The sequence below is a fragment of the Anarhichas minor genome, unplaced genomic scaffold (genome assembly GCF_050575085.1).
Source record: "Anarhichas minor isolate MPS153535 unplaced genomic scaffold, ASM5057508v1 ptg000079l, whole genome shotgun sequence".
NCBI classification, from domain to species: Eukaryota; Metazoa; Chordata; class Actinopteri; order Perciformes; family Anarhichadidae; genus Anarhichas; species Anarhichas minor.
In genome coordinates, this window is record NW_027466525.1 from 826,806 (window position 1) to 847,060 (window position 20,255).

General features: G+C 44.6%; 1 protein-coding gene across 1 annotated transcript in view; it reads left to right on the forward strand.

The window, feature by feature from the left end:
- bbs9 (Bardet-Biedl syndrome 9) overlaps positions 1–20,255 on the forward strand; it is a 152,158-nt gene that overhangs the window by 65,213 nt on the left and 66,690 nt on the right. Inside the window, 1 exon segment of the mRNA XM_076081122.1 lies at positions 14,415–14,597. Coding sequence (XP_075937237.1) covers positions 14,415–14,597 — 183 coding nt within the window.

The window sequence follows — 20,255 nt, forward strand, 5'->3', positions numbered from 1 at the left end:
CAGCAGCTTCTCTTCATTCAGCATGAAAAGTCACACAAATTGCAAAGCCATGGTGCATTATGGGTCATCTAAGTGTGATTAGTAGCATCTGTAGCAAAGTGTTTCTTGAACCTGAGAGCCAGAGAGCCCTCAGACACACAGTTCTACACCTACAGACGGAGATCACTAAACCCTGTCAAGGACTCCAACATTATTCAACTTATTGTCCGTGTTTCTCAAAGGTCTTAGCTGAAGTGTTCTGATGTGACGATGAAAAACACAGTAAAATATCAGTAAAACAAAAAGAAGCTTTGACTTAGTGGAGGAAAAAAAAGGTGGAAAAGATGTTTGTGTGTGTGTCTGTCTGTCTGTGTGTGTGTGTGTCTGTGTGTGTGTCTGTGTCTGTCTGTCTGTCTGTCTGTCTGTCTGTCTGTCTCTGTGTGTGTGTGTGTCTGTCTCTGTGTGTGTGTGTGTGTGTGTGTCTGTCTCTGTGTGTGTGTGTCTGTCTCTGTGTGTGTCTGTCTCTGTGTGTGTGTGTGTGTGTGTGTGTGTCTGTGTGTCTCTCTGTGTGTGTCTCTGTGTGTGTGTCTGTCTCTGTGTGTCTGTCTCTGTGTGTGTGTGTGTGTCTGTGTGTGTCTCTGTGTGTGTGTGTGTGTCTGTGTGTGTCTGTCTCTGTGTGTGTGTGTGTGTGTGTGTGTGTGTGTCTGTGTGTGTCTGTGTGTGTCTGTCTCTGTGTGTGTCTGTCTCTGTGTGTGTGTGTGTGTGTGTGTCTGTGTGTGTCTCTGTGTGTGTGTGTGTGTCTGTGTGTGTCTGTCTCTGTGTGTGTGTGTGTGTGTCTGTGTGTGTCTGTCTCTGTGTGTGTGTGTGTGTCTGTGTGTGTGTGTCTCTGTGTGTGGTGCTAATTTGTAGTCAGGATCTCTCTGTGTTTTGTCTGCCAAGATTAGACTGCCTTGTTTTGGTCTCTGACCACAAGTAACAATACTCAACACACACGTGCACTAAGCAACACACACACACTCTCACACACACACACACACACACACACACACACACACACACACACACACACTGTCCTACCCGGTCGTCTTTCATCACGTAAAGCAGTGACAGTAATGTGATCGGCTGCATGTTTAAACATGCAGCATATAGTGTTTGGTATCCAGCTGTGTCGTGATAACCAGGGTTTGGAAAATGACATTTCATTTGACCTGTAAGTCCTGTAAGGACACTCCTGTCCAAAGAGAAGTGCAGTTCATAGATCATTGTCGTAGCGAGGAACCACAACAAACGTGTATCTCCGCTGGAGGGAAGGGAGGCACGGGAGAACCAGAACCAGGACTGAGAGGTTCAGACTGTCAGACCCTGCTGCAGTAACATGAGAGGTTTTCTAAAGAGTCTGGTGAAACACTACCACTTTAGTCCACAGGGGGCGACAGAATCAACACTAAATGAAAGTTCTTTGTTGTAACTTTAAATAATGACAATTAAATCACGTTTGTCGTATATTCTAATTACAGTGAGCTCTGCAGATCCTGAGAACTACCAATATGTAACAGACGTTCTCCAGCCATCATAAGGACACTAGGCGACTTAATGCATTATTTTAGTGTGCTCGGAATATAATAACTCAATAAACAAGATGCTTCTTGTTTCTGTGGCTTCTGCTCTGATCTTTTCAAACACTTGAGCATTTCAACGTATTGATTACAAAGACTAACAGCATCCTATGAACAGCCGGCTACAGACCGTAGCTTCCTCATGATGACCAGGAATCTGGTGTTTTTTGTTCTCTATTTCTCAAATCACAAGCTTCGGCTAATGTTACAGGAACATATTACTAACAGGACGTTGTAATGTTTTATTACACTCATTTCTCCCGCTGTTGTTTCCTCGTGGAGCAGCAAACAACACAGTGATGACAAACCTCCAGAGAAGCCTTCTGCTAAAGGCCTATTGATCTGTGCTTAACGCGTGAATTCACCTGTTTTTATTAAGAGGTTATGATCGTGAAACTGTCCAGATCTTGTATTTCACACAGTTAGCCATCAGTTCTCCCGACCTGCTCCTCTGTGAACATGTAGCTGATGTGAGTTTGGGGATGAACCCGTCATTTGGCTTTTTTAAAGTCAAATGTAAATAATATCAGACACAAAAGCAGCCAGAATGAATCAGATCCACAGAGCACAACGGCTGCCGGACACACAGCTGGACGCACATCTGTGTGTGTGTGTGTGTGTGTGTGTGTGTGTGTGTGTGTGTGTGTGTGTGTGTGTGTGTGTGTGTGTGTGTGTGTGTGTGTGTGTGTGTGTGTGTGTGTGTGTGTGTGTGTGTGTGTGCGCGCGTGCGTGCGGAGAAGTACTTCTTTACAAATGCACACATGTATCAAAATGTGCATACAGTATGTGTGTTATCATGCAAACAACCTGCCGTGTGTGTTCGTTTACCATATGCGTGTGCACGTGTGCAGCCTGGGAGGTTAGTGTGAACTGTTAATGACAGGCCTGTGTGTGTGTGTGTGTGTGTAATGAGTAGAGAGAAAGGTTCTGTGTGATTATAGGCCTCCTCTTATGACCAGAGAGACTAAATATGGCTTCAGACTAAACACTGTCCCACACACACACACATTGGTAACGTACAGCACATATGAAGAGAAAAGTCTGAAAATAACAGGTAGATATTTTTATGATTTCTATGAGTTATCTTCAGCGTGTTTCTGAGTGTGACCTGCAGATCATCATCACGTCCCAAAGTGCTTTGATTAGTCGTGTCATCGGGTGTCTTCGTGTTATTCCAGCGTGAATAATTGCGATTAGATCCGCAGAGTTTGACTCCAGACTGCAGAGTCCATTTCAAGACAAATAAAGCCTCGCGCTTGAACTCATGTGCTCGGATTCTAGTTTAAAGTTGCAGATGATTCCAACGATAAGAGAACTTTACACGTTTACTGAGACATCAGTAGAAAAGATAACAGAAATCAGTCGTCACTCAGACACTCGGGTGTCCCTCAATAGAAAGATCACCTGGTCGGAGTGACACCAGAAACACCTGGTGGCATCTATAGGAATGACTTTATCATCAGAGTATGAACCGACCCTGTCTCTTAACGTTAACATACGACTGAACTACATTCTCAGTTACGCATTGTGTTCAGGATTATGGATGCAGCTTGAAAACACGTGATCGACGTTAACGAAACAAAAGTACTTGGTTAGGTTTATAAAACATTCTGTTTATTAAGTACCTTTGTTACATTGTTCAAGTTGAGGACACAACATATAACATGGACATAAAAATAATGAAACACAGAACATGAACAGTGATCTCCTGAGTGAAAGTCTTTAGTACAACAAAAGCAAACGAAAATACGTGCTTTAAAATATGTTTTAATATATGTGATGCGAGTACAGGTCACTGTGGTGCAGTAGAAAGTACACAGAGTACACAACCAGTTTTGAGTTTATGTGAGTGTGTGTGCGTGTGTGTCAGGCGTGTCGGTGTGTATTTTCTTGCACCATTGAACTCTTCGACGGGCCAACAAAGTTCATATATATTTTGCTTTTGAGGAAGGTTTAAAGCAAACACACACACACACACACACACACACACAGACAGAGGCTCCGCACTCGCAGCTGTTCTGGTGGAACGGGCCCTTGGGTTAAGTCACATCACATGCTATTAATACGCGTTCGCTAACAGTGTATGTCGCGTGTGTGTGTGCACGCAAAGTCTCTTTGGGAGCGTGTGTGTGTGTTTGTGCACGCGCTTCAGTCTGATTTGATTTAAGTGCCTTGCTTCAGGGCGTGAGTGTGTGTGGTGTCAGTGTATCTGTTTGAACTTTGACCCTGACCACACTTCCAAACAGCTGTATCAGCCCTCTTTATTGTGTGTGTGTGTGTGTGTGTGTGTGTGTGTGTGTGTGTGTGTGTGTGTGTGTGTGTGTGTGTGTGTGTGTGTGTGTGTGTGTGTGTGTGTGTGTGTGTGTGTGTGTGTGTGTGTGTGTGTGTGTGTGTGTGTGTGTGTGCGTGTGCTTCAGAGATCTATATCCTTCTTCTCCACCTCCAAGTTTCCTCTCACCTGGCCCGACCTCCACATGCAGGCGCTGTGATGTCACCTCCAGATGTTTCAGTGCAGTTTGATAACAGAAAACGTTTCGTTGGGATTCTTTCACAGAACAAGAGCGCAACAAGATTCCCTGGTTAGGTTTAGTGATGAGTTTCGGCAGCCTGTTCCTCCACCCGCCCTCCTCTTCATGCAAAATTCACGAACTATGGAAATGTATTTATGACACGTCAAAATCAAACTTCATCCGTTTTCCTTCAAAGCGTAATGCAGTTTCATTGTTGCAGACCATCTGTAATGAAGGTGACGTGCATGTTGCTGATTCACAGGTTGCAGTGCGTCACAATATGACCGATACTGTACGGTGGGAATTTGCATAATCAAGCTTTGGACTCCTGTGAACCAAACCAGTGTCAGAAGAGACTAAAACCACAAACACGAACTGTTGATGTGCATCAGAAGCCCTCCTAAAGGTTGATGTGATTCCACCACTAGTGTCTCCTCCTCCTTTCCCACGTTGAGTTCTTCAGTGATCTCTTGCTTAATGTCCATGCACTGCAGTGTGTTCCTCTTGTATTTTGCGTGCGGGAACAAAGGTTCGGTGACCAGAGTTGTTCTTGTGATACAGTTGAGACTAAATGTGCTGCCAGGTGTGACTGAGATCTGCCTCGAGTGTATACGTAGACACAATCTGGATATTTCTAGACACAAGATACTCCGTCTGGTCGGGGCCAAGTCCTCCAGTCCAGCCTCCACCCAGAACCCCCTCTCTCCTCCAGCTGGACCGACCAAACCCCCTCATTATTTCAGTCCTGGGTGGGCCTGGACTCCGTGTGTGTGTGTGTGTGTGTGTGTGTGTGTGTGTGTGTGTGTGTGTGTGTGTGTGTGTGTGTGTGTGTGTGTGTGTGTGTGTGTGTGTGTGTGTGTGTGTGTGTGTGTGTGTGTGTGTGTGTGTGTGTGTGTGTGTTTGAGGTCACCTCTGAACCTGTCGAGGTCAGCTCCCACAGCCCCCGGGGCTACTGGTGGCCTGGGACTCAGCCCGGGTGTTAATCCCAGGTTGGGTGTCACTGCGGTGGGTCATGCTCTGTAATTTAGTCCCCTGCTCCGTCTGGGGCCTCCGGGGCCCTCAGGACCACCCAGCAAACTGCAGCAACCGCCTACCTCAGCGTGTGTGTGTGTGAGAAACGGAGAGGGTGTGTGGATTTAAGGTTTTGTAAAATGTTGTTTTTTTGTCAGTGAGTGCTAATGCATGTGGGCAGGAGACACTTAAGACCGTGTGTGTGTGTGTACGTGTGTGTGTACAACATACATGTGTTTTGAGGTTGTGTTTGGGAGGATTCTTCTGGCAGACTAAATATGGTGGCACGGGTAACTGAACACACTGTTCAATAGGTTTGTGTTTAATTGAACCTCCCGTTGTAGTTCCTCTTAAAGCTACAGGTCTCATTCTATCGTGTCACATTCAAAGTGTGCTGTTTGTAAACGTGAGGATTTCCTCTATTTTTTAAGAATAAAGTTCTTTAATCAAAGAGGGGGGGGGGGGGGCTCTGGGGAGTGATGGGGCGAGGGCGTGTTTTCTCACACACGCCCTATCAGTGCAGAATAAAGCTCTTTGTTTGGCGACCGTGTGAACACGCGTGTCAAAGAAAAGCAGACGGGCCTCCCTCTCGCCGCCTCGCCGTCCCAGAGAAAACACAAGAGCTGAGTCGGCTCTTTGACGGGGGGGGCAGGCTCATAAATCACGCCGCCGTGTTTTAGCAAGCCGTCCGTAACCGCTAAACGACGGCCTGTTAAAGCATCTCTGACAGCCTCGATTGGGGGAGGCGGTGAGGCTTTGACTTTATTTTTCTTACCAGAGAAACTCCAGAGACTTTTTCCACTTCTTGTATTTTGAGGCGTTTAGCTCACACGCACCTGTTTCTCCTTGAAATGAGATTTTAAAAAAGCATCAAACTTCTGGATCCGACATCCGTGGTTCCAGGTCAAAGATCTGCTGGAATCTGGTCGCTGTTCCCGATAATATCAGTTTATTTTAACGAGGTGTTTTAGGTTCACACCCACTTTTCAACCGGCCTCATTCTTTTTCTGATTTCCTGCTTCTCTCAGAAAACATCAAGAACATTTTCTCCCTCGAATCTCCACTGAGAACTGAATAAACAACCTCTGTTTTCTAATTGCTCTACCGTCATCTTATTCCACATCTTTCTCCCGTCTTGTCTCCCCCCCCCCCCCCCCCCCGCGTGTCTTATCAGTGAGAGTGTAGACAGACTGTGTTATCAGTATTGTGTGTGTGCTGCTTGTTTTGACCTCAGACAATAGTGGTTACTGTCTGTCTGTCTATCAGACACGGGAGCACAGATGCTGATCTCTCCACCGTCTGTCTCCACCGTCTCTTTCTGTTCACATGAGCCGCATTAAGTTAATGAACTTCTGCCTCTTTAATGCAACTTTTACTCTCACGATTTCTAAATTTCTGAAGTATCTGTACTTGTTGGAGAACTTTCGGTGATTTTCTTTTCCCATTTACCTCCTAAAATGTACCAAATACATGCACTACTACATGTACCATGACAATATGTCTTCACATTTTCAGCTGATTGGAGCTTTTTAATAACTAATTGCTTTTATTTTAAAGAATGCTCAGGGAAACTCCATCAATCTGGCACATTAAAGTCTGTTTACATGTCTTCAGTGCTACCGCATATGTGAAAAGAGGTCTGAAGACAAGTTTGCAAATGGAAAAAATAATTAGGGATGTGGGGTTAGAAATAGACAGCCAGACCTATGTAGCCTGCTCCTCATCTCTGCTGCAGGCTGTATCAGCTGCTACTAGCATGGCGGCAAACTCTGGTTCTAATATGTGAAGCCGATGCTTCATGTGTTAAAGCTGCATTCTCTCTAGTGTCCACCAGGGGGCGACTCCTCTGGTTGTATAGAAGTCTATGAGAAAATGACTCTACTTCTCTCTTGATTTATTACCTCAGTAAACATTGTAAACATGAGTTTATGGTCTCAATCTCTAGTTTCAAGTCTTCTTCAATACAGCATGATGTTCATTTAGTACATTATGGTCCATTTAGAGTCAAACAGACCATAAAGCAGGGGATGCTTTAGGGCGGGGCTACACAGTGATTGACAGGTCTCTACCAGAGACGTATACGGCATCTCTACGTCACTCCTCCTCAGTCCAAATATGGTCACTTCCTGTTCACTGGTTGCAAAAAGGCAAGATGGCGACGGCCAAAACGCCAAACTCGAGGCTTCAAAACATCAGTCCACAAACCAATGAGTGATGTCACGACGACTACCTCCACTTCTTATAAACAGTCTATGACTGTCTGTGGTCGAGTTGCATTGTGGGTAATATATACACAAGGTTTAGACATGTAAGAAGAATACTATGGATGTATAAAGAGGACTGGATTCACTCAAACGCTGTATCCACCCACGGGTCCCGTAGAGCAAGCGCTCTAGCCCCGCCTCCCAACTGCCCGGCCTCCCGCTCATTGGACAACAGCACGGAAATAAGTGGATTTCAAGGTTTAGTGAAATGTTCTTAACTTCAGATGACAGAAGAGACGAAACACCAGGAGGAACAAAGAGGCAGAGAGGAGTCTTGGTGAAGAATGAAGCACATCTCAGTAGTGTTTAGGTTAACTCCCTGAAAACCCTTCATACCATACGCCCCTGCAGTGTTCTTGTGTGTGTGTGTGTGTGTGTGTGTGTGTGTGTGTGTGTGTGTGTGCAGGTGTTTGGCAGCAGACATCTGGATGTACAACAGCTGAAAGACAAGACACATATTTAGATATTTGGGCCTCAGCGCTCGAGTGCCTTTGCACGCATGTGTGTGTGTGTGTGTGTGTGTGTGTGTGTGTTACTGAAACAGTGAATCTGTTACGCTGCTTTCATTACTGAGGAGACCTGTACCTGTGTAAGTGAAAGCATATTTATTATTGTGTGTGTGTCTGGAAGGGATGTTAATGAAGATGTGTGTGATCATGGGTGTTTGAGTGTATGTTATTGAGTAATAGTGTGTGTGTAAGACTTCCAGAGTTTGTGTATGTAACTGTATCCGTGCGCGTGTGTGTGCGTGTCAATTAGTCATCCTACACCAGGAAATGGGCTCTGTAATTCCAGCCGTCGTTAAACACAGATTCTAATTGGCTCTTTAATTAAGACACGAAAACACTGAGCCTGTGCACACACACACACACACACACACACACACACACACACACACACACACACACACACACACCATTTGACCCCAAAATGAACCTTTCTACTGTGTTCTTTACTTCTCTCACTTCTCTTTTTCCTCCCCCCTTTCTCTCTCTGTTTGTGTCGGTCCTTTTACTTCACTCACTCTCTCTCTTCTCTCTCAGCTCGTCTTCATCACTTGATTTCTCCTTCCTGTCTTCTTCATCTCTCTCTTTCACTCCCTCTCCCTCCTCGTCTCTCTTCTTCCTCTTTTTCGTCCTCCGGTGGAACGAGGGATGTGTCCTGCCACGTTGCTTTCTGCCAAACACACCGCTGTCGTTTTCCACCAACACAGATAGTCTGTGTCTGTGTGTGTGTGTGTGTGTGTGTGTGTGTGTGTGTGTGTGTGTGTTTTCACGTGGCTCTCTGTTTGTGTGTGTGGCTTGGAGCTCATCCACGCTGCTTGCTGTGGCTAACTGAACAGGAAACATCTAATCTGTAGGCTCTGTAGAGTACACACACACACACACACACACACACACTCTCTCTCTCTCTCTCTCTCTCTCTCTCTCTCTCTCTCTCTCTCTCTCTCTCTCTCTCTCTCTCTCTCTCTCTCTCTCTCTCTCTCTCTCTCTCTCTCTCTCTCTCTCTCTCTCTCTCTCTCTCTCTCTCTCTCACTTTTACTACTACTTAGCTTCTACTGGACAGCAGCACATTCATGTTTTTGGCTGTTTACTGATATCTGAGCTGCTTCGTTACAGCGAGCCGGTCGCGGTAACGTCTCGGCAACACAACCACTTAGATAGGTTTATGAAAAACATTACTGTTGGTATTAATACGTACGTATTTTACTTGGTAAACTAAGTAAAATACGTACGTAAACTAAGTAAAATACGTACGTAAACTAAGTAAAATACGTACGTAAACTAAGTAAAATACGTACGTAAACTAAGTAAAATACGTACGTAAACTAAGTAAAATACGTACGTAAACTAAGTAAAATACGTACGTAAACTAAGTAAAATACGTACGTAAACTAAGTAAAATACGTACGTAAACTAAGTAAAATAAGTACGTAAACTAAGTAAAATACGTACGTAAACTAAGTAAAATACGTACGTAAACTAAGTAAAATACGTACGTAAACTAAGTAAAATACGTACGTAAACTAAGTAAAATACGTACGTAAACTAAGTAAAATACGTACGTAAACTAAGTAAAATACGTACGTAAACTAAGTAAAATACGTACGTAAACTAAGTAAAATAAGTACGTAAACTAAGTAAAATAAGTACGTAAACTAAGTAAAATAAGTACGTAAACTAAGTAAAATACGTACGTAAACTAAGTAAAATACGTACGTAAACTAAGTAAAATACGTACGTAAACTAAGTAAAATACGTACGTAAACTAAGTAAAATACGTACGTAAACTAAGTAAAATACTTATGGAAACATGAAAACACGTCACAAATGTCTGAAACGTAAAATAAAATAAGACGTTGTGACACTGGTCTCCTGGATGAAAGTCCTGTGTTTGTTTGATCACCTGAGAGTGTAGTGTATACTACATGTACTTCATACACTACTACGTGTATCGGATACGTTTACATTGCAGTCGGTACAGACTACTTGGCGTACGAGTAAGAACAGCATCCTTATTGCACAATGACTACCTGTGTTGGACGATGTATTGTGCCGCATATAATTGCGATAAAAGATTACATTTTATTTGTAAAAATCACAATTTATCAATTTTGCATTCAACATCCTCCGTCCCTCGCATCGGAACAGGAAAAACTATTGTTGTGATTTTAAGACCATTTAATAATACCACTGATATCATTATTATATGATACCATAATACTATGAATAAATAAGACATGAATTGATAAATCCAAACATTACAAAAAAGACTTAATACAAAGCAGTCATGTCTCCAATCTTTAGCTACGAGCAGATTTTGTAGAGGAAACGTGCAGAGAGTACATTAGTACATTAAAACATATCGTGGCTTATTGTGTGTTTCTGTTGAATCTCGTTCAATAGACGTTGTTTTTAGCAGCCACTGGTTTCAGTCACTTCTATTGAGCTCGTAAGCCAGAAACCGGACCAATCACTGATCCAGGAGGCCATGAGTCCAGCACCGGGGATCCTTGAGGTACTTGAGCTATCACCACAGGCGTGTTATTAACTCTGTTGTTGATCTTTGATGATGTGTGTGTGTGTGTGTGTGTGTGTGTGTGTGTTGGGGATTGGTGGAGAGAGAGAGGGGAAAGAGAGAGGGAATGTTTTCATCCTCAGTTCACTTTATGCTGTTTTTTGCAGTTCTATCGGTTATTCCGGTTTATCACGAGTATCGTTGTAAACGATATTTGGGGGAGATCAGCTACCGTATGGATTTACTGTCACACGTCCGTCAGCCATCAGTGACCGGGAGGATGACGTATGAAAAATGTCCTGAAATCACAAATTTATTTACATTTTGAATTACTTTGTCGCTCTATAAGTATAAGTATATATCAGCACATCTGCTGGTCTGCGTCGGTGGACGAAAGCACACGTTGACACTGTTTTTGGAAATAATGTCACTGCCAGGAGGGAAAACAAAATGTATGAATATTAGTTTATCTAGAGAACTACTTAAATCAACGTGAATGTCCACCTGCTGGCTGGTAGCTAGCTCGCTACGATGGTTAAACATATAGTGTGGACGTGTGCCTACCCCTCTAGCAGAGAGAGTAACTACAGAAACACACACTGGGAATATAAATGGTTCCTGAAAATCATTTCACCTTAAAATCTGCTTTTTTTTCAGGCTTGAATACTGTGAAGCAAAGTAGTCACACTTTCACTCTAAAGGAAGTTGGACTAAAGAAATGGTGCAATGTGGAAGCGTCCTGGTTCAGCCACAGAATCAGGTCTGGGTCCCTTTATGTCCAATCCTGACCTGATCTCAGACCAGCAGCTCCTACTGCAGGTTGTTTAAGGTCGCCGGCAGTTCAGCTGCTGTTTGCACACGAGTTAGCAGCCCGTGTGCAAAGTTGGGCAAAGTGTGTGTGTGTGTAAGGCTAAATGTGTCTTTGTGTTCTCTCAGCTGGCATCAATCAGTGTGTGTGTGGAGCTGAGCTGCTGCCAACAATGGAGCCCTTCACTGGACCTGGAGCCTTTTATCAATACACACACACACACACACACTTTGAGAGACCCCGAGGGGTGGGCGGTTGGGGTCGTGTGTGTGTGTGTGTGTGTGTGTGTGTGTGTGTGTGTGTGTGTGCGTGTGCGTGTGTGTGTTGCTTGGTATAAATCGTGTATGAGGATATCAGGAATTCATGTCGGGGTTCTGGATTGTGTGAGCCGGTTTCAGGTTTCTACCTTTTTGTGAGAACAAGTTTCTACACATTTTGGGAATCTGTCGGTATTGTCTGAAACAGTGGTGCCAACATGATGCCAGAGCCTTAGATACCAAGATGATGGTGTTTTTAAACATGAATTATATAAATGGTCCGTACGCAAAAATGAATGCTAAGCAGCCGCGTTTGGTCCTTGTTTCTTTCCTCATTGTGGTGGTCAAGGTTAGATTCAGTGTTAAAGTCTGTTTATACAGAAGACACAAAGTGCTTTATGTGAGCAGATAATAGAATCATAGAAACATTCAAAGTGCTTCTATTTATAAGGGTTATGTGTTCATTCATTGTGTGTGTGTGTGTGTGTGTGTGTGTGTGTGTGTGTGTGTGTGTGAGTGACACGGCACTCACACATGACCTCAGCTGGGACGGAGAGCTCGGGACTTTTTCGGAAACGAGGGGAAGTGAATCGGCTTTTTTTTTTTTAGCTCCGTCTGTTTACATCTCTGCATGCCAGTCTAAGAGGACGTTCTCCTGCACCTATATGTTTGGAGTTTAGTGTTACACAAATCAAAACGGCTTACTTTGGCAATTGCTGCTTAACCCCCCCCCCCACACACACACACACACACACACACACTTCACTTAGGACTCTTCCATCTCTGTTTTCTCAGTATCAGATGACGAGCGCTGGATCCATTTGTCAAACAAACTGCTGGCGTGCGTTGGCGCTCGGGCCTGCGGATCACTCATTATCGTGAACACACTCGTCCATTAGTCCCAGATCTGCTTTCACCTCTTCTTCTTTTTTTTTCTTCTCTCCGTCAGTTCATCTCTCCTCCACCTACATCTCCCGTTTCCCTCCTCCTCCTCCTCCTCTTCGTCCGACCTGTCCATTCTTGTTGTCCTTGTCACCGTCCGTCTCGCTCTGTCATCGCTCTTCTTGTTGTTTGTAATGATGGAGGGATTGACCCCCCCCCCCCCCCCCCAGACTGGAGGTCAGAGTTCACCTGGTCCCACTCCTCCTCTGTGCATTCATCACTCGCTGTGTACTAAAACCCAGAAGAACTTAAGCGCCACTTGTGCTGCTTCTTTAACCCTCGTTTTCATTTCAAAGCCGGTGTTCTGTTTCTGTTTGCTGGTCAGGTTTCTGAAGTTTCTCTGGAAAAAGACTCTGAAGATGCTGCAGAGGCCCGACGAGTGTGAGGGCGAGTCATCAGAGCTCCAGCTCCTCTGAACGCTCCCGTGTTTCGTCAGTCTGAAAATGGGATGCAAGTCCTCTATAAAGAGAGCGGCAGGGCAGTTCTGTCTGAGTGGGAATTTAATCTTAAACACAGGAAACGGCCCTGAAACTACAGGAATTATGGGTAGAAGGACGCGGATTCACTTCCTCCTCCTTGAAAACCAAACACAATGATTTTTAATCATCAATAGTTGGCGTACGATTCCAATAGATCGGACTATTTGGAAGACCGATCTCACCGGGATCTGGCTCTCGTTTCCCAGCTCTGACGTCTATGATGCTCATTTTATGAAGGAGCTGTGGACTCGATGCCCATTAAAGTGTTTACACAGGTTGTGTGAGTCTTCTGGGATGAAGCAGCGTGTTGTGGAGGGTCAGACCTCTGGGGAACCAAAGGAGATGCTGTTCCTCCCAACACAGGAATTCATTTAGTTTGTGATGTATGAAGTGATAGATTTATGAAGCGAGGGACCATCTGCAGCGTTTCTTTGAGTCTTTAATCAGTGATTCAGACGCGATGGTCGACACGACGCATTTAAGTTCGCTGAGTGTTCTTTGATTCTTGCTGTTGACATCACCTGTTTCATCTCGTTATTTAAAGTCTCAGAACAAAGCGGTACAACAGCTGTCATCCTTTCTTCTGCAAGACGGGGACTTCCCCGGGCTTTAAAAGCACCATGATTTACCCCCCCCACCACCATGATATACTGTCATCCTCCTCTCAAGAACAAGATCGTGTCAGCACTTTTATTCAGTCATCCTTCCAATGGAGATTGTTTTGCTACCGAGGTCAAGAGTGTTCAGCCCGTCCATGTGAGAGTCTCACGCTGCTGTTCACCACCGGGTCCTTTTATAAATCCTCCGGGATGCCAGTGTTGTAAACTGTCAAGCTCAACATATATTTCATTTAGACATATGGTGTGTTTATAGGATCATATTTATTGTGGAATGGTTGGTAAAGCCTGGATTACATCACTGTAAAAGTGAGAGGAAAATAAAGATAAGGTTATGGTCTTAACAGAACTGAGTCTTTCTCCAAATATAAACCACATTTCCCATAACCCCTGTTGGTTGTGATACCTTTTCCCCTGAAGAAATATGTTCCATGATAGCTTTGTGTTTTCACCATCTGCCTTCATAAGAAACGTTTAAACTTTAGCTCGGTTTCATCAAGAAGATCAGTGCCTCCACCTGTGTTGTGCCATACAGCGAACAGTGTCAAATAGAAATAACATTAACATTTGAATTATTTACAATCCCACAATTCCTATGTCATTGTGAATATGTTGTTTAGTTAAACAGGTCATTATTAGTGTGTGTTAAATGTCACATTGAGCTGCTGTTTCTTTCCACTCAAGCATGTAAAAACCCTCCCTGCCACGTTGTTATCTCCTGACTAATATATATATATATATATATATATATATATATATATATATATATATATATATATATATATATATATATATATATATATATATATATATATATATATATATATATATATATATATATATATATATATATATATATATATATATATATATATATTTAGGAGAGACGTTCACTGACTCCTCCCCCCTCCAGGTGATGGCGCTGGCGGAGGCGGCGGAGCAGAATCGTGCGCTGCTGGAGGAGGCGTTCGTCGGCCTGCGCAGCGCCACGCACCTTCTGGTGCTGCTGCTGTCGCTGTGGCAGGGCCTGACCCCCGACCAGACGGCCATCCTGGAGGCCACGCTGCTGCCGCTGCTGCAGGACACGCCACAGCTGGTACACACACACACACACACACACACGTACACACACACACACAAAGCTCACAGTATGACTCAGAGGCCGATTAAAGACCAATGTGTCATCCACTCACACCGAGGCCTGCTGTGACCTTGACCTCTTGTGTGTGTGTGTATTTGTGTGTACATTGTTAGTTCACACATACACACACACACACACAGCTTTAATGCTTAAATCATAAACAGGTACCAGTGCAGGGCTGACAGGTGAGAGTTGAGTGGCAGAGTGTGTGTGTGTGTGTGTGTGTGTGTGTGTGTGTGTGTGTGTGTGTGTGTGTGTGTGTGTGTGTGTGTGTGTGTGTGTGTGTGTGTGTGTGTGTGTGTGTGTGTGTGTGTGTGTGTGTGTGTGTGTGTTGCTGTAGGGGACTCAGCACCGTATAAACAGATGTGTTGACAGAGCTCCTCCGTTTGCTGCTGTCAGACCACGAAAGATTTGTCACCCCATAGGGACTTTGAGAGTGTGTACCTGTGTGTGTGTGTGTGTTAGTTTTTCCATAGCCCTGATCAATCCCCTCAACCTCTCATTACCACTGAGTCTATTTCCAGCCTCCCCACACACACACACACACACACACACACACACATCTGTGCCTTCATAAACAACCGTACATAGAATATATTTTACAGTGTACACACACACACACACACACAGAGACTGTAGACAGGAATAGGTTCAGAGGGTCAGTTGATGAGCCTCGGGGGACTGTGTAAGGTAAGTGTGTGTGTGTGTGTGTGTGTGTGTGTATATAAATGGGATTAATGGCATTAAGTGAATCTGCAGTAATCGGGGTCATGTCCACAACATTAAAACAAACAGGTGCACTGATGAGCTATTTTCAGAAAACACAACACACTCCAATACAGTGCCATGACTACGTACTGAGAGGGACGGGACGTGTAGTTCTGGTCGGTTATTATTTATGATAACTTAGTAATCGCCAACACAAAACCTGCAGGTAATAAAGGTCACGCTGTCAGAACAAAGAAAATGAAAGTTACTACAAGGAACAGTCTGACATTCTGCCCCTCTCAGTCCTGGTTCTGGTTCCCAGGTGCCTCCCTTCCCTCCAACGGATCCGGGTCTGTCCACGGTGGACCGGTCTCTGCTGGAGGATCTGGGTCTGTCCACGGTGGACCGGTCTCTGCTGGAGGATCCGGGTCTATCCACGGTGGACCGGTCTCTGCTGGAGGATCCGGGTCTGTCCACGGTGGACCGGTCTCTGCTGGAGGATCTGGGTCTGTCCACGGTGGACCGGTCTCTGCTGGAGGATCCGGGTCTATCCACGGTGGACCGGTCTCTGCTGGAGGATCCGGGTCTGTCCACGGTGGACCGGTCTCTGCTGGAGGATCTGGGTCTGTCCACGGTGGTCCGGTCTCTGCTGGAGGATCTGGGTCTGTCCAGGGTGGACCGGTCTCTGCTGGAGGATCTGGGTCTGTCCAGGGTGGACCGGTCTCTGCTGGAGGATCTGGGTCTGTCCAGGGTGGACCGGTCTCTGCTGGAGGCTCTGGGTCTGTCCACGGTGGACCGGTCTCTGCTGGAGGATCTGGGTCTGTCCAGGGTGGACCGGTCTCTGCTGGAGGATCTGGGTCTGTCCAGGGTGGATGGGTACTGAGCATGTGCAACTCTCAACAGAGATGATCTACGTCCGTCTTTAACTTCTGGAGAAAACCAATCGGGCAACAGTTGCTTCATTTAGTTGCCCTTCCAATCCTCATTGTTTAGCCGGCAGAGATCTCAGCACAGGCTCTCATGGTCTATATAACAACACATTGTAATGAATTGTTCCAACAAAATATACATCTTTTTTTTTTTAATGTGGCCTAACTTTCTATATTTTTGATTCAGTAACTCTGGAATGACAAAGCAAAGGCTTTGAAAAATGATTGTTTTATGTCTCTGGAACACTGTCCTTGCTTCCTTATCTTTTTACTGTTTTCTTAAATCCCCCGTAGATCAGAATATAAACTAAATTGCAGTGATTGACACGTGAGTGTGGTCTGTGACGCTTCCTGTCAGGCTGCATCTATCCTCACAACCTCTACAAAGTTAGAGGCACAAAACAGGAAGCACACGAGTCCATAACGGACAAAGCGTCACATAGTTGTGATAACAGTGGTGGTCTCGATGGGCCGTTCCTCATCTGGACACTGTTTAGAAAGATAGTAGCACTCAAACTATAAACGAGGGCGGACATGTCTCTCTTGTCCCCCGTTGACTTCAGTCAAAAACGAGTAAATCCTGTAACTCCAAATAAGACGTGCTGTTCAGTAACGATCCGCGTCTTTTAAACTCCCCGTCCTCTAAAGCTCACCAATCACAGACGCTGCAGGAAGCACTGAAACATGCAACAGAATACCAAACGACCCCGTATGTCATCCGCACACTAGCCTAGGTCATGTGATAATCCAGCTGAGCTACAAAGTGCAAAGAACTTTAGACATTTGAAAAATGTGCCAATCAGAGAACAAGGGGAGGTTACCTCTTCTTCTTCTCCTGAAACGTGATTTAGACGAGACGGATTCCACCTGATGCTCAGGATCCTTTATCTTGGAGGGGGAGGGGGGAGGAGGAGGAGGAGGAGGAGGAGGAGGAAATGCATCTGAGTGGCATCTGACTAAACGTCTCATTTAGTTGCAGCCAACCAGAACGCCTCCTGCTCCTCTTCCTGCATTCCTCTTGCGTCTCCTTTTCCCCCTCTTAGTCCTCCTCCTCTTCCTCTCACTCTCTCCTCTATCTTCCTCTTTCTTCATTCCTCACCCTCTTCCTCACCTCTACTTCTCCTCCTCATGCATTTTTTTATTTTTTTGGTCTCTCATCGTTCTTATATCTTGTTTTACGTTGGACAAGAATAAAACCACAGAAGAAGACACAGGGTCCTGGATTAAAGGAGGAGAGAGAAGGGTTAAAGGGAGGAGAAGAGTTGCCACTCCAACTCTTCCTACATATTGATTCATGGAGCCATTTATTCATTCAATCGTCCGTCCTTTATTTTTTATTAGATTCATTCTGTTGGCCATCATGTTTCACCTCCCTGTAACCCTCCTCCTCTTTTCCCCATTCTTCTTAACATCCCTCCCTTTTTCCTTCTCTCTCTGTCTCTCTCTCTCTCTCTCTCTCTCTCTCTCTCTCTCTCTCTCTCTCTCTCTCTCTCTCTCTCTCAATTCAATTCAATTCAATTCAATTTTGCTTTTTTGGCATGAAAGTTTAGAAACGGTATTGCCAAAGCATCAGAAAATTAAACATACAATAACATCAATACCTAATAACATCAATACACAATAACTGTATAACACCTTTATAACACCTTTATAACACCTTTATACACAATAACACCTTGTCTCTCTCTCTGTCTCTCTGTCTCTGTCTCTCTGTCTCTCTGTCTCTCTGTCTCTCTGTCTCTGTCTCTGTCTCTCTCCCTCCCCCTCCCTCTCTCTCTCTCCCTCCCTCTTTTGTCTCTTTTTCCATCTGTCGGTCAGCTCTTGACCCGAGCTGCTGACGCTGTCCCCTCTGTTTACTTTACCAGAATCCATCACACAGCCGTACAGCTCGCCTCGCTCCGGCTTCCTGCGCTCTGAACCCAGAAATGTCTGTATAGCACCTGAACATGTTTCTTTAGGCCACCGCAGAACTATTTACAGCGCCGTAAAGAGCATTTTTTAGAAAAAATAAAATCAAATGGTTTTCTCAGCGTCGCTGTGACATAAAGAACCTTTGACGAGAATATGAAATGTTTCCAATCAGCAGATCTTTCTCTTCAGAGCCACATAGGGTCATTACTGTGTTTCACCAGGTGCTGTTTTTATATGAAACATATCAGGTGGATTTTTAAATCATTTTGGTTCCATTTGACTGGTAACTCAACTTTACAAGAACTTCCTCTCGACCCAGCCCAGTGTGGCTCTGCAGGAAAGAATGCAGCCCGATGGCTCATCTGAACAGGGCCAGACCAGTGCAGCTAAATAAATACATTAAAATGCTCGTGGTCGTCCGCAATGCCACATCTGGCGAGGTGATATCTGGTGGATTACACTGTGTTTTTTTACAGTGGTTGTTGTGCTGAGTATTGGAAACCATTGTACCACGTTTTGCCATCCGTCGCGCCTTCAAACGCATCGATTCTGTTACTCCTGGATCATATTTCCTGTCTCGCTGGTCGCTGAAGCACCTATCCAGTAACAGTACACAGAACCACCGGGGAAGCAGTCAATGGAAACTGTTGAGAAATAACCGGCAGGCTCTTCCAAAAAATACTCGGTAGGTGATTGGAGGAACCATCTGTTCATCAAACGAAGTGAGTCGGTAGACGAGTGGAAACATCTTTGCCATCGAGAAAAGCCTTCAGTGCCACTCTCTTTGGTTTACTCAACTTTTTAGGAGCCTCCATTGCCGTCGTCTCGCCCCAAATCACATTGCATGAAGCCTGACGAGATGGACTTTCGTGTGATATGTGATGATCACGTGATATTGATAATCCATCTGCCATGCAGGGTAACCCTAACCACACCTTCACCATCATGTATTTGCCATAACCACAATCTTCACCTGGCCCTAACTATACCGTAATATACAGACAAATATTGTATACATTTTTTATTAAAACACTGGCATTGAACTTAATCTGCGTTTTTGCTGGATTGTCTAATATCGATGTTTTAGTCTGGAGATGGAGTTGCTTTACCAGATGTCTTCATTGGTCCCTCTGTTCATCTCCCCGTCCTCCTTCATCCCTTTGTGCCTCCATTCCTTCTTTTCTGGCTCATTTTGGCCCTAAACTATATGGATAATAGCACAATGCACCACCGATCAGTCATGTGATTAAATCATGTTCTGTCCATAATACGACGTCCTGTATCAACGGTTTTGGAAAAAGGAAGTCTGGCCCCATATAACTGCATATAGCCGATAGCCAATGGGTTCAGAGATCGGACTAGATATTGTCGATGTTAATAATATAGAATGATGAGGTTATTACATTTTAAATGGAACTCCCTTATTGCTCTTAAAGTCTTCCTACATGCTGCTGCTCTCCACTCAAACCACTGGTTTATTTTCACCATATTAGGGCGTTTACAGTAATTGGTGGTATTTATAGTTGATTACAGCCAGAAGCCAGACAGTGAAAGAAAGTGCAACTGTTGCATGCTGAACGCTGCAAATCCAGCTTTTCGGATATTTTCTTTAGGAATACACCGATTTCGACTTTAAGGGCAGTGATTATCGTGTGGAAGATCTCTTTTCCCCTGGAGACTGACTGCAACATTGTTCTCACAGAAGCATAACTCCGGCTTCTCAAATGACTTTCCCAGTCATGATGAGGATGTCGGAGCCTGAGGGATTGCTGTCTGAACCTTTACCCGTCTCTGTGGGAGTCCTCCAAGGCTGTGTGCCGGGCCCGGGAGCATTTCATCCACCGCCGTCCAGTAATGTTGCAATCACACCTGGGAGTTCCCCCCACGCACAGCCTAATACAACGATGCAGGTTGTAGACGGTTTAAGACGAGACGAGAGACTTATAAAACTTAACAAGAGAAGAAAGTACATTTGAACCACTTCATCAAAGTGACAGCCGTGAAACAATGAAGCTACTAGATCAGTTACAGACAGTAATAACCAGTAACTGAAGGTTTGATCCAG